Source organism: Hemibagrus wyckioides, linkage group LG02 (genome assembly GCF_019097595.1).
Source record: "Hemibagrus wyckioides isolate EC202008001 linkage group LG02, SWU_Hwy_1.0, whole genome shotgun sequence".
NCBI classification, from domain to species: domain Eukaryota; kingdom Metazoa; phylum Chordata; class Actinopteri; order Siluriformes; family Bagridae; genus Hemibagrus; species Hemibagrus wyckioides.
In genome coordinates this window covers 24,356,797-24,372,111 of record NC_080711.1, presented here as the reverse complement: position 1 = coordinate 24,372,111, position 15,315 = coordinate 24,356,797, and the positions used below count along the sequence as shown (strand labels likewise).

The following is a 15,315-nucleotide window of genomic DNA, read 5'->3' as shown; positions in this document are numbered from 1 at the left end:
TTTTTTTTTTTTTTTTTTTTTTTTTAAAGTTTATTCCCTGCAATTTTTTCCTGTGTGCATTATTTTAAAAAACAAACAAACAAACTTTTAAATAAATTTCAAACCTTGAAACAAACTCTAAATGAATGGTCATTTTTTTCCTTCTGAATACTGGTCAGGGGTTTAAACATTTAATTTCTTGGTACTTGGTGCACTTACGGAGCGTTCTAAACCTCTGAGATAGGGTTCTAACTTGGGGCCACATTGTGACAGAGGAAACCTGATGAAGTGCTAATCTGTGGTATGAACGATAAAAGATGGAGGTCAGAATATTGAGGAAAATAATAAACGAGCCGTGTTTATATAAAATCTGCACTGTTTTAATGTTTTAATCAAAGTGACCGTTTTTTTTTTTTTTTTTTTTTTATTGACATCTTCAGCATTTTCAGCAGGCTGAGTTTTGAGTTTGGGAAGAATATCTACATTTTCCTTTTGCTCCAAAAATCACATACAGCTCGTTAGATCAAATACACCAATCCTCGTGATGTGAAACAATAAAACAGAACTGCGTAACCGAGGTCGAGCTGAGTGCCGAGACTCGAGTGTGTTTAAACACTGCTGTGTGTAATGATCTAGAACCAGATTTGAACATTTTTGATGGTGTGGGATTCGTTGCGTTTGCATACACCATTACAGGTGAGTAAATTTGCTTTCCGAGTTCTCCTGACCGCGCGGACGGCGTGTTCACATCCGGATTTCCACTTACAGTCTGAAAAAAGAAAAAAAAAAGAGTAAAAAATCGCGGCTCTTTAAGTGCAAATGTGTGTTCAGTCAAAGCGAGAGAGCCGTCCAGGAGAGAGCACCGCCGGACAGACCCAGAGCTCATGGTACATTCCTCAGTGTAAAGACTGATAAAAGCGAGCGGGTATTCCCTCACCCACATGTTTATAAAAACAAACCCACACTCTTCTTCCTTCTCCGCCCTTTCCTTCTTTCTCACTTCAGTCACACAATCAATCAGACAACATACACATATCCAGACTAATCCCACTCAATCACTCATGCAGTCATAACTCAGAACTCACTCCTGCACACAGCACCACAGCAGAGAGAGAGAGAGAAAAAAAAACCACACACACAATGGTGCTTAGAGCAGACACAATGATGTGCTTTGAAAAATACGATCAATAACCCTACTGTTGTGGGGCGAAAAAAATGTTGCATTCAAGAATGTTCTTAAACAAAGAGGAGGCACGGAACGTGATGAAAGCCACCGCTGTGATGAACAAACAGAAATCTGACATTCAGGTTTCAGCTGGTTTCTCAACAAACAAAAAGAAACAAAAAAAAAAAGGAAAAAAAAAGTGTCTCAGTCTATCTCCGTCTCCTGCTCCAGATCCAGGTTTTCTTCCGGGTCTGGAGCAGAAATTTCCGTCTCGACCTTCTCTCTTGACCTTGAGGTTACATCGGGTTCAGAAACTTTTGCTGGTTCAGAATCGGGATGATCGGGTTTGTCTTTCTCTCTCGTGGTGTAAGTTCCATGCTCTTCCGGGGCTGCCAAGATGTCCTTTCTGTCCTCTGCGCTCTTTAGGTCGGGCGTGGTACGAGCGTCGGTGTCGGCGGGCGCGGCCTCATCCCGGCTGAAGCGGCGCAGACAGGGAGGGTCTGCCGGAGGCAGCAGGGTGAGCGAGTCGACGCTGAGCGAGTCTGTGTTGGTGTCTGATAGCAGGGAGATGGTGGGCTGAGCCGCAGGAGTCAGGCTCGGGGCCAGGGGTGCGGCCGGCACTAAAACAGTTAGAGCAGGTCCGGTTAGAAACATGGGATATGTACAATGGGTCTGTGCCCACAGACACAGCAGAAAAAAAACAAAACATTGGAAGCCATGCTGCTTAATGCTTTTAAAAAGTATTGCATTTATTAACAACAAAAAATAATTCTGGATTTTATTAATTACTACAACTGAACTCATCTGACTGTTTTTTCCTAGAAATGCAGTTTTCACAGAAGATGGAGGTATTATTTGGTAAATTAGTCACTGGTGTGTGGTGAAAGGTCAAATGCTGAAAATGTTTCAACATAATTTATACAGAAATGGGCTTAAAATATTCTCAGTGTGGCACTGACATGACATGTCTGGAAGCAAATTTCTTTTTCTCTCCTTTCCTAGAAATCAATCAGATCCAACTATCCAATTCAGTTTAAAGTAAAGCCCATGCAAGCTGTTCACACGGTTAAAACGGTAATAATACAAAAGGAAACAGAAAAAAATTAAAAAATCAGCCGAGACATTCTCATGAAACGGCTACCGAAACTTATCTCCGAAATCATTTCTAAGGTAAAGCTTGGTCTTTAAACTCCAGGCTGCGACTCCTACCTACGGTCTAATCTCGATGTGCTGAGGAGAGCGATACAGAAAGTGATACAACTAAGAGATAAAATTGTTCTCTATTATCTTTGTTTTGTTCCTGTTTACGAAGGCGTCAGACGTTCTATGTGGAAAAGAGATGTTCAAAATAATACTGTAAAGTCCCACAGATACTCGTAATAAAGATGTTACTCCACCTCTGCATGGAGAATTAACACCGTCTGAACAGGGCTAAACGGTAGCAGCGGTTACATCGGTGATGTGTGACGATTTTAAACTGGTCGTAACGGGTAAACTGGTGGAGCTTGCATGACCTGTTACTAACATTAGCTCTGAAAATATGTCAGAAAACTAAGGAAGCAAATTTCAGATATTTCAGCACATCTTGGCTGATCTGATGTTAATAGTTAGGGTGAAACAGTACTGAAGAAAGGCATTAACCAATGCGAAAATTCTTAAAGCGTTAGTGAGCATGTGTTCTGGGAAATATTTCTCTCGTTTTATATATCTATTTCCTTTAATTGTGAACGGGTCATGCACACATTCCAGTCACACCAATGATATACTTTATAATCTGAGAGGAAATGAGAGTCTGTTTGTTTTTTTTGTTTTTTTTTATTGAGTATCACCACAGGCAATTTGAGGAAGTCTACAGGATGTTAATGCACACGCTGCTGAGGTGCTGAGGCAGATAGAGGTAGCAAGCGGCATGCCGACATGCCTGAGTGCGGAGGTCTAAACCCACTCTCCGGCATCGTCCGAGAGAGAAAACGTACACCTCCGGCCCTCACTTCCAGACCTGACTAGAGGAGAACAGAGGATGGGAAAGAACGAAATCATAAAACAGATGGAAAAAAGACAAGCGGAAAACTAATCAGGACAAACACTACAGTATATGCCCAAAATTATGTGGACAACACCCTTATCTGCTCATACGCATCCCATATCACATTTATTTCCCCTTGATTTTGATCTGGTGTTGCTGGATTTGGATTTGCTGAAGAACCATAACACATCATGTCCTCGTGGAGCTCTCTTTGTGCACACTGTCATGCTGGAACATTGTTTTTCTCTTAGTTCCAGTGAAATTGTAAAGCTAGAGCACCAGAGACATTCTACACAATTGTCTGTTTCCATTTTTCAGTAACAGTTTGGAGAAGAACCGAAGTATAATAAGTGTGATGGTCAGGGGTGCACATACTTTTGGACACATGGTGTAGGTTTAGCATGCAAAGTTATCATGCAAAGAAAAAATAAGAAAAAAGAAATAAATCGGTTGCATGGTGATGCATCGTTGTAGCAGCAGCACTGTGTTTATGTGAACTCATCTTCAGAGAAAGAGCTTCCTGAGAAAGCAGGCAGGAGGAGGAGGAGGAGGAGGAGGAGGAGGAGGAGCCTCAAGCTTTACCTAAAGGTCACTCTGCTTTTTTGTTAAGCCTAACTGTCATGTCTACACAAAGGTTTAAAAAAGAAAGATTACCAACGAAATAAACCAGATGTGTGAATTAGTCAAACGCCTCCTGGTTCAGAGACTGAAATTGTGTAGGAGACGTGACAGAAGCCACAACATGCTGCCTTGTCTCATCAAACGTCTTCTCCTGGAGACCTGCAGTGTCTAGATGCTTGAAGGTTTTTCAGGTTTTTCCAAAACCACACACACATTAGGACCCAGTGTGAGAGGAGCAGATAATAAACACCCTCAGAATGGTGACATTTCTCCTAAGATCAACACATTTATTTTTTTAAAATGCTTAGGTATAACGCTTAACTATTTTATATTTTAGCTGATCGTATGCTAGCCGTTTATTTCAAATGCAGGTCCAAAATTCCCGTGTATATGATCAGTATTCATGGATTTCTTTCTTTCTAGATATTTCATTGCATTTCTAGATATATTTAGTACTCTTCTCTGTTGTTAATATTATAAATACACAAATGGAAAAAAAAGTCATCTGTTGTCTTGTAACAGCGCTGTTCTGTGGAATCCTTGGAAAGAGCATCTGGCAGGAATTAACATCCCATAATGACCACAGGGCATGGACTTGGATATGTCTCAGGGTGGAAAACTGGCAAAGTGACTAAATGTGAAGAAAAAAAAACCCATGCATGACATGAAATTAATCTGGACGGAGAGCTGAACACACTGAAGCACAAACAAAGAGCAGGGTCAACTCTCGACACGACTCCGGGCCTCACTGTGAAATTAAGTTTTTTTTTCTTTTAATCGGTCAGTGTTATAGACCCTTTTCAGGCTGACGTCACGATGATGTCGCAACGCTAGCTGGAGGCAGAACAAAGGGAAAACTGGAGGCCAGTACAGAGTCCAGCTACACGAGGAACACAAATGTTATCTTGTTGTGTGCCAGAATCGACAGAGGGTCAAATTTGAAGTTTTATTACATACCTGCTGCCACTGCCGGACAAAAAACGACCACAGCTGTGGTCAAATGCAATAATACGAGTGGACTGGACAGAAACTATTATTAAAAATGCTGGTGTTTGCAGCGCACACTTTATATCAGATAAAGTTAAAGAAACTATTGTTTTTGGTTGGTGTGGTTTATGGTGTGGTTACGTGTCTAAATATTTCTTATGCATGTCCACCTCATCAGAAACTGGGGAACTATTTAGCGTGCAAGTTAGCTAACTGGTAGATAACGACCGGAGACTAGACAAAGGAAACTGTTTGGGTCATCTCCCTCTCCACAGCTGCCAGAAGTGCTGGGTTTTTCTATCAGATAGGAGTAGATGTCAGGTCACTCAACCTGAGGTCATCCGGTCACATCGTCCATCCATCGAGTGAGCGTGTACGGGTCGGACAATCTGGTTCCGTCCATTAAAGTTCATTTTTTCAAATAACATTCTTGGTCCTTGATAAACTGGGATTTTGACCAGTCATTGTTTAAAAACAAACTAACAAAACTTGATAACTAGCGGTGGGGGCTCAAGTGGTTAAGGCTGTGGATTGTTGCTTGGAGGATCGGGGTTCAAGCCCCAGCATCACCAAGCTCCACTGTTGGGCAATCGTGCAAGGCCCTTAAACCTCTCTGCTCCAGGGGCGCTGCTTCATAGCTGCCCCTGCACTCTGACCTCAACTTCCTCAGCTGGGATATGCAAAGAAAAGTATTTCACTGTGCTGTAACGTATGTGTGGTGATAAAGGCTTCATGCCCTCAGTTCTTCTTCTTCTAAAAATCATTTTGCCTTCACCTAAGCTCTGCCCACAAAAAACATCACAACAGAAAATTGTTACTGTTGTCTGTTATTTTAGTAATTACACTAATTTAATTTTCTAATTGCTTTAAAAAAGTAAAATGTTAAATTGAACAAAGATATTAATAATATAAGGCCACTGGAACTAGAGCTGCACTTATCTGAGCTCAGCTTCATTAAAATCTGCTGATTGCTTTAGGACATTTCTCTCTCTCTCACACACACACACACACACACACACACGCACCACTTTGTACACAATGCAGTGTGTTCAGCGGGGCGTTTACGGTGTAAATAGGTATATTTTGCTGCCACAACAGTTCCAACTAATCACACAAAATTCCTGTTTATGTGTTAGATGATAAAGAAAATAAATTTTAACCCGTGGGAAATGTGTGGAAACAGTGTTTGTCTAATAGATCTGAGGAAGTGCAAAGAGTCGAAAGTGGCAGTTGAGGCAACTAGTGTGTGTGTGTGTGTGTTACCTGGAGTGGTGTGTGTAGACATGCCGCTGGTGCTGATGGAGTCTGACTGAGCCGTGATGCTGGAGCTGGAACTCAGGGAGGAACTGCGCTGCTGGGCCACTGCAAAACCTGCGCGTACACACACACACACACACACACATTTTTAAAAAAAACCATTTACAGTGGTAATTCATTAGTAAGACTCATGCAAATAAACTGGAATGAGGCCTAGCACTTCTTGGAACGGTTGGTAGCTCCCACTATTTACACACAACAAGCCGTGAGAAACTGGTACACTCTAGTCAAATTATATCACTGTGTTTTATTAAAGGCTTAGAATAAATGGCACAAAATGATTGAAAACAATCTGAGATTCGCTGCAGAGTTTCTTACACGCTCTGCACATCGGTCTCTTGCAGAAATTATTCAGTAGCAAAAGATTACTAAACCTCAGGCAACTCTATTGAATTTCCAAAGAAACCATTAAGTGAATCGACCCATCATCTTCAAAACTGCAAAACTACCATAATTGTGACTTTTTAATGTTGATTCTAGCCTGCTGTTGGGTTGCCAGATGTTTATTTCTGCTAATACAACTAATACAACAGTATTAAATAATAAAACTATCAGCACTGATGCTGTTGGTAAAGTGTTTGACTTGGCATGGTAGAAGCCTTTAATCTTCTTCGGTTAAACGTTTATTTTCCCCTCTTTTGGAGTTAAACCAGATGTTAACTGTCTACATGTCTGAGATGAACACACAGATGTTATGTCACACCAGTAGAGCGAGTGATCTGGGGGAGAAGTGGGTGAAGCGTAGAGGTGATACTTTGGCATTTGGGATTGTTTGCCCAAAATGTTTGGAACCCCTGCACTATATAACTATACAGTGTAAAGGTAAAAACCAGGGCAGATTACCAAACCAACTACACACACACACACACGCACACAGGAAGATGGGGTTTTTTCACTTCATGCTGGTACTTTTTCTTGGTGATTTGGTGCTGGTGGTGAACATGTGGTGTGTGTAATGATAGGTGTCACGTCACTCCTGAGATGAATCAGTGTTTTATTTCGATGTTAAGCCAAAAACCTGAGGACTTCCCTACGCCAAATGTCTACGTCAATGTAAAAAAAAAGAAAAACCACAAACCAAAAGTATCGATACATTTCTTAGCATTATTTTAACCAAAACTGAAACAATGGCTAAACTTGATAACACCAGATCGGTATCGGTGAAGAATGTCACAGAGATACGCATCGGTTAATAAAGTCAGAGAGATACCTCTTATCGATTCAGTTTAAACAAAAATATAATCAAGATGCCTTTTATCTATTTACTTTCTTAAATACAGATTTACCAACAGATAAGTCTCTGCTAATCATTAAATCTCCATAAGTAAAATATGCTCCCTTGTGAAGGCTTCAAGATAAACTGCCATTTAAAAACCAGGGTGGTTTTTTGTTTTTTGTTTTTTTACTTCACTGCTCTGAGGCTTAAAAAAGAAGAAATGTGAAGTGTGAAGTAAATACAGGGGACCTCAGTAGCCTGTGAAGCCAGAGACAGATTCGAAGGAAGCCGTGAAACAATACGCTGAAAACCACAAGCAAGAGATGGAGAAGTGCTTCAGAAATTCTGGAGAAATCTAAAACAGTGGGTCACTTGTTTGGAGTCTGAGAGGAAGAGAGATGAAGCTTGCAGTAAGACGTAATTGCTGGAAAAGGACAGGTCACCGGTTCACATTTACTTAATAAAAACAACTGCTGTAGAATTTGTGGAATGGACATCACACTGTCTGAACGAGGTCAGTGTTTAAATTTAGGATGTGAAGCTTTCTCTGAAGAGTATTAACATACCAGAGAACAGAATAAAAACCCAAAGGATGATTGAAATGAGTTTTTTTTTTTATCTGTATTTTTCCAATCATTTAAATCTGAATCTGAAGGAATGGGTAAAATTTAGGACACAGTAAAGGTAGAAGAGAAAATAGGATCTGAAAAATGTTTGAAAGAAGAAAACTGAAAAAGGCAAACATACTGAACACAAAAATAAGTGTGTGTGTGTGTGTGAATCTAACTAACAATATTCACAGTTTTTATTTAGATAAATTTGACATATGTTTTTATTTTTAAATTATACAGATTGTACAACAGCTTTGAGTGTTAGAAAGGAGCATGTGCATGCACACACACACACACACAAACAAAGCAGAGCAGCTTTTACAAAGAAGGCCATTTTAATCAGATTACCTGGAACTTTATCTACGGAGGCGAACGCTGGGCCTCGCCTTGCCTGGTCGTAAAAGCGGAAGGGTAGCTGGGATGTGGACGAGGACGAGGAAGAAGAAGAGGACTGGCCGAAACCTAGCACTTCAGATGAAGGCTGGACGGGAAGATCCAGAAGCGCTAAATGAACAAGGGACAAAATGCTGATATCAGAAACACTAAAGAAGGCGCTGTTCTAGGAAATAATACAAGTGTGTATAACATGACTTTATAACACATCCATACTGTTACACACCAAGCTGTGTATTATCTAAAAACAACCAGGACAGAAGAGCACACTGACTCTACACACTGATGTTTCTTCAAAGCTCATATCAATATTGTGATTAATTCATTCGCACAAAACATATATACACTATATTGCCAAAAGTATTGGGACACCCCTCCAAATCACTGAGTTCAGGTGTTGTTTTTCAGGGGTTGGGCTCAGCCCCTTAGTTCCAGTGAAAGGAACTCTTAATGCTTCAGCTTCATACCAAGACATTTTGGACAATTTCATGCTCTTTGTGGGAACAGTTTGGGGATGACCCCTTCCTGTTCCAACATGACTGCACACCAGTGACCAAAGCAAGGTCCATAAAGACATGGATGAGTGAGTTTGGTGTGGAGGAACTTGACTGGCCTGCACAGAGTCCTGACCTCAACCCCATAGAACACCTTTGGGATGAATTAGAGTGGAGACTGTGAACCAGACCTTCTCTTCATCACAACATCAGTGCCTGACCTCACAAATGCACTTCTAGAGGAATGGTCAAAGATTCCCGTAAACACACTCCTAAACCTTGTGGAAAGCCTTCCCAGAAGAGTTGAAGCTGTTATAGCTGCAAAAGACGGGACAACTCCATATTACATTTATGTGCATGTAAAGGCAGACGTCCCTCTAAAGGCCTCCACTCTAATTCATCCCAAAGGTGTTCTATGGGGTTGAGGTCAGGACTCTGTGCAGGCCAGTCAAGTTCCTCCACACCAAACTCACTCATCCATGTCTTTATGGACCTTGCTTTGGTCACTGGTGTGCAGTCATGTTGGAACAGGAAGGGGTCATCCCCAAACTGTTCCCACAAAGAGCATGAAATTGTCCAAAATGTCTTGGTATGAAGCTGAAGCATTCAGAGTTCCTTTCACTGGAACTAAGGGGCCGAGCCCAACCCCTGAAAAACAACACCTGAACTCAGTGACTTGGAGGGGTGTCCCAATACAAGGATGTTGATGTTTATTATATGACATGAAAAAGTGGCTTCATATGCTAAAAATAGGGTTTAAGCAAATAAACAACAAACTGATCTGAATCAGGGATCAAGAAGAATTCAAAACTGAAACTTTTTTCACACATCCTAAGAGCCATTTGAGCCTGTTAATAAGTCAGTGTATTAAATAAATCAGTTAAATAAATAGATTATAATTCAATCACAAACAGTTTGTGAAAGATGAATAACAAAGTAAATCCTGAAACATGACCAAAGCTATTTTTTTTTTTTTAATAACAAAGACATGCTGGAGGTGACGGACTGACCTGCTATCCTCTGCATCTTCATCCTTCGTGCCTGGATGCGTCCTTTAGCCAGACGCTGCTTGGCGATGATGCAGCGGATGTGATCGGCGAAGATGAAGGAAGCCTGCAGGATGGGTACGGGTTTGGCATGAGGGTTGGATGTCGGTTTGTGGATGGTGATGTTCAGGGCTCTGCTGTCGTCCTCCACACCGGACACCTGCATGTCCTGCCATAAAAAAACAAACAAAAAAAACACACACACACACACACACACACATCTACTTCACCACACATTTCTTAAACCTACGTAACTGCAGCGGTGAAAGTCAGAGTGTTTACCTGCAGAAGACCTGCGAACTTGACAACCCCCCAGCCCAGGCGCTTGGTCTCGGGTTCCACCAGACTCATTTGATAGACGTCCACAGCCAGGAACCTCTGCGCCTGAACGCCGTCTTTACTCACCACCATGCAAGCGATGAGGTCACTGTTATCTGTGAACAAAAACAAACACTAGAGGGTTTTTTTTGTTTTGTTTTGTTAGTATGATGTATGATGAGGATTCACAGGAAGTTCAGCTCAGATAATTACATACAGCATACAGTCAAAGACGCTGTGTGTACATGACTCAATGAAATTAGACCTAGGAATTTAGGTCACGTAAAAAACAAACAAAAAAAAAACAAAGAAACAAAAGATGACTCTTAGAGTAGAATAACATGAAACGCAACCGAAGGTGACTCTGCATGTTCATACAATAACCACGTGGAGAAAATGTGCCAAAGTGAAAAGTAAACTCTTCATCATGCTCACTTGTGTTTCGCTTCAGGAATAGCGTGTGCTGGATTTGTGTCAGAATAAACAACAATGACAATGTCTTAGTCAAAAACAAACAAATAGACCATGAAACAAAGTATGTAGCTTAGTACGCAATCAGAAAAACAAATAATCAGGTTATAAATAAGTTAACGAAAAACAATTATTTAAGAAGGTAAAACAAAAAAAATATGTAAATAAGCAGCAACACTTAAATACATAAGTAAGTGAACAAAAAAATAAACCAATAAATAACCAAACAACCGGGCAGGTAAATAAGTACATAAAAAACAATTTCCTCCACCTTGATGACAGGGTTTAGATTTATATATCCGATTCTTCTTTAAAGAGATACCTAAAGTCAGAAGTGATCTCAAGGTTGCGATGACGTTATACCTTATCGACATAATGTCTGTATTTTAAATGGAATGTTACCATGGTAACATATCTCATGAACTTCCACGTACTTTGTGATGTTCCTGTAAACTTTCAACAAATTCATTATTTCGAAGTAACACAGCCGCAGCCCCCCCCCCCCCCGCAGCCCCCCCCCACCCCCAAAGATGATGTCAGATGTCTGAGTTGAGCTCAGGTCGGTTTGGGTCACGCTAAACACAAGGAGTTTTCTAAACACTCCACTGAGTCATAAAACGCTTTTCACAGAAACACTTGCGTGTTCTCCTCGAGAGCCACCTAAACACTCCGAGTGAGTGAAGCTCTGTGGAGCTGTGAGAAGGAACAGAGCAGGGGGGAGAGAGAGAGAGACAGAGAGAGAGAGACAGAGAGAAAGGGGGAGAACTTCATTTATAATAATCATGTTTCTGAATAAAAGGGAAATAAAATGAATCGCTTCCTCACACGTCAGGCTGATCATGTGATTTCTGTCGAGACTCAAATCACTTTCAAATGAAGTCACTACATTTCACTAGAACTGCTAGCCTGATCATGTCAAGTGGGCGGGGCTAACCTTCCAGCTTCACCAGCCATAGGAGTGATGTTCGGTCTCATGATTCTTGTTTAAGCGCTTACTTGAAACCTGAATTGACACACAACAGCTTACCCAAGAGAGAAATCTAAGAAGTCTAAGCTAAGCTAGTCAACAAAAGCTAAATTAGCAAGCAAAGAGAACCCAACCTAACCTAAAATCACAGCTAACCTTGTGAGTAAAAATAACCTGGTGATTAAAAACACAGAATCCAAAAAAGCACAGAAACACCAACGCTGTGAGCAAAAATAAACATAATAGAAACTAATCCCAGGACATAGAGAGCTAACCTAGCAAATGAAAGCTAACATGGCAAGCATAAAGCAACCCTATTGAGTAGAAGGAAACGTAGCAAACGAAAGCTAGCGTATCAAGTAAAAAATAAACCTAGTGGAAAAACAAGTTTACCAAACAAGTGAGTGATAATCTGATCAACCGCTAGCTTAGAGGAGAAAGCTAATCTTAAAGCTAATCTAAGTAGGAGATGACCCGGCTAGCTAACTAAACTGATGATAGTGATCAGCAGATGATGGTTGCCATGGTAACAGAGATTATAAGATTCGGATCACAGGAGAGCATGTGGGGTCATTTTTTAGCTAATTTCCATAATCATGGATATTAATAATGAATATTCATTTACGGCATTTTGAAGACCTTATCCAGAACATCTCATTTATACAACAGAGCAACTGAGGGTTAAGAGCCTTGCTCAAGGGCACAGCATCGGCAGCTTGGTGGTCCTTGGAATCGCACTCGCAACTTTCTGATCATTAGCCCAATGTCTTAACCACTTTGCCATCACATCCCAATTATTAGCTTCTCACATGAAAAACGAGAATGAACATTGAATGTTTTAAGTGAAGCAATTTAAAGAAAAAATGTTTTTAAACACAAATTATTTTAACAATTTAAAATATCACTTAAAGACTTAAAAAAAAATCTTTAATCAAATAAGATTTTATATAGATGATTTAAAACTATGTTAAATGCACAATAGATGCTGATTAGCTATAGGCTTCACTCTAGGTGTGTGTGTGTGTGTGAGCACAGGAGACAGAAATAAAGTGACATTTCCTGCAAGTATATAAATAGTACAGATGACATCAGTTGCATCTGCCTGTATGTGTGTGTGTGTGTGTGTGTGTGTGTGTGTTGCTCAGTCACTGAAGGGCTTTTTCCATCTACGTGCCCATTACTGGAGGTCCTCAGGGGCGTGTATATTAATGCACACCCCTCATAACAGATCTGATTTGAAAGACAGCACTGAAGTGGTGAAGAACAATCAGAAGGGGATCAGCTCTCGCTGTAATTTTGAGAAATGGAAATCTGATAACTGTTTCTTTTTTCTTTCTTTAACACAGCAGTCTGTGATGCAACAGATGCTCAAGAAAAGGCAGCAAGTGAAAAAAAGGACACCTACACAGACACACACACACCAAAAAAAACTGTGTAATTTCGGTGGAAGGTTTTTATTATTATTATTATTATTATTAGTTCATGAGAAAATGATATCAAATAATTACTTCCTGGTTCCTCAAACAGTTAGTACAATGACTTCAGCCTCTTTAATGTCAAAGAATTTATCAGGAATGTGATGTCAGCGACAAAAAAAAGTCACATATAATTAAACGATTAAAGTACTGATGTCAAAAACCAGTATTTCTGTAATACACTGATTTGGAGGCGGAGCTATGGCTGAGCATGGGGTATGATGTCATTAAATAAACACCAGGGCTGTGAACCAATCATGCTTAATATGCAAATTAGCTTAGGACACATGTTGTGTAGCTAAACGTTTCTAAAGTCCTAGCTTAATGATAACAATTCAGACGACTGGCCTGCTACATTTCAAGGAGCCTAAGGAGGCTACGATTTCTTAGAAGCCTCTAGAATTATAGTTAATATTTTAGGTGTGGGCTTTAAAGAGTGTATGCAGAAAGGAAGGAAGGAATAAAACACAGCAACATGGTGAAAACATTCAGAGTGTAATGAAGCTGAGCTACTCTTACCGCCAATGTGCAGATTATTATTATTATTACATATGCCTCCTTAAAATGCTGTAAAACTATTAAAAATAAATAAAATATTATGCCAAAGATTCAAATGAAAACAAGAGCATTAATGTAAACCTGTGACCTTGTTTTAGAGAATGAATTAACAGCACTCTGGTGTAAAAAGAAGTTATTTTGACTCGATCACCCCATCAAGTCAACTGTCAAGTGTGTGAAGTCAAAGGAGGAGTCTGCATCAGCAGCTGAAAACAAAAATTGGCTGAGATGGTTAGTTTTTTTTTAGTGTGTGTAGGTGCAGCTTTAGCACTTTTACTGTTAGAGGACTGAGGTCTACAGGAAAAAGGCTCGATGCTAACACTGCCCACGACAGCGCCTGTCGAGCTAATGCTAAATCCAGCGAGCCCCTTGGTGTGGGACGCTAGCAGTGAGTCATTTCTCCCACACGCCCACTCGCTACCTGTAAGAGTGAGAGCTGAGTGTCTGAGGGGGCACCACACCTGAATACCTCACAGGAAGTGACACAGAGCGGAACAGAAAGGGTTAACAAACAGAGAGAGCCTCACTGTGTTAAGTGGACTGGATTTATGTCACAGTATTCACTTTATATTAATTTATATATTGCTTATATTTAAATAAGTAAATTATGTCATCTGCAAATGAAAATATTTACATGTTTATTTTTATGCTATGAAGTTGAAAAGCATGGACACAAATTATGATGTAAACTCGTATACACAATGAACTCCATCCAAATCCCTCCATTTTTCCACCTGGAACTCACTGTCTTTGGTTCATTTTCAGGTACAAGAGGGAAAAAACACCCTTCCTTTTTGCCTGCTACACATTTCACACTCCTTAAAAGGTCCTTGGGTCAATTTGCCTCAGCTGAGGACTGAAATAAATGAAGGGGATGCGAGAGGTGGGTGTGTTTGCGGTGTACAGTATGAAATGTTCATTGACTAAATTGGAAAAATGATGGTGCGCAGATATAAAAAGAAATATTATACATCTCAGAGACACCACAGACACAGAGAGGTGATGACAGATGTAGAAAAATAAAACTAAAAAGACAGTGGCTTGGAGATGGAGGTGGTGGATGGAGGTGTGGGCTTTCCAGCAGAAGCACAAAAATAAATAAGTTACGACTCGACCCGTAATCTACTGCGAGTCGGAATAGCGATCAGACCAAAGTGTGGGGAAAATTTCAATCAAGAAATGGCAATTTACTTCCACATACTTTAACAAGGAAAAGGAAGTTTGGGAATCGAAAAAGAATCCGTTCTTGGAAGGTTCTCAGAGGCTCTGCTCACATCTCATACTTACCTGGCTACGAGCTTTCGAACCCTTTCCAACTGATTGTTCAGAACTGTGGCAGAATGATCTATTTCATGCAAGATAATAATCACAAAATGACTGTTTTTAAATCAAGGGCTGGAATACATTTAAAACAGTTGGCACGCAAATGGCTCCTTTCCTGTGAAAGTAGGCGTCTCTCTGGCACGTTTTGCGACGGAACGTACCAGATTACCAGATGATATAGAGTCTCAAAATAATCTACAGAAATGATTTCTTATAAATCAGCTTGCAGATCGAGAATCAAGAAAAGCTTGCCTTAGAAATCTGCCTGAGTGATGAGAGGATAAAGTGGATAAGACCTGATTAAAGATAAGGACACTGATCTGATAGCTCTGATCAGTATCAGGCTGA

At 40.3% G+C, this 15,315-nt stretch overlaps 1 protein-coding gene across 4 annotated transcripts in view; it reads right to left on the bottom strand.

The window, feature by feature from the left end:
• clec16a (C-type lectin domain containing 16A) overlaps positions 1-15,315 on the bottom strand; it is a 50,485-nt gene continuing 35,170 nt past the window's right edge. For 3 of the 4 annotated variants that reach the window (XM_058408307.1, XM_058408326.1, XM_058408317.1), the window contains exons 19-23: positions 10,138-10,289; positions 9,820-10,024; positions 8,271-8,426; positions 6,042-6,149; positions 1-1,764 (exon numbers count right to left, since the gene is read on the bottom strand). In XM_058408307.1, the coding sequence (XP_058264290.1) occupies positions 1,349-1,764; positions 6,042-6,149; positions 8,271-8,426; positions 9,820-10,024; positions 10,138-10,289 (1,037 nt within the window). In that variant the 3' untranslated portion in view covers positions 1-1,348. Of the gene's footprint in view, positions 1,765-3,065; positions 3,148-6,041; positions 6,150-8,270; positions 8,427-9,819; positions 10,025-10,137; positions 10,290-15,315 lie in introns of all 4 variants that reach the window. The other variant, XM_058408334.1, reaches the window with a different exon arrangement.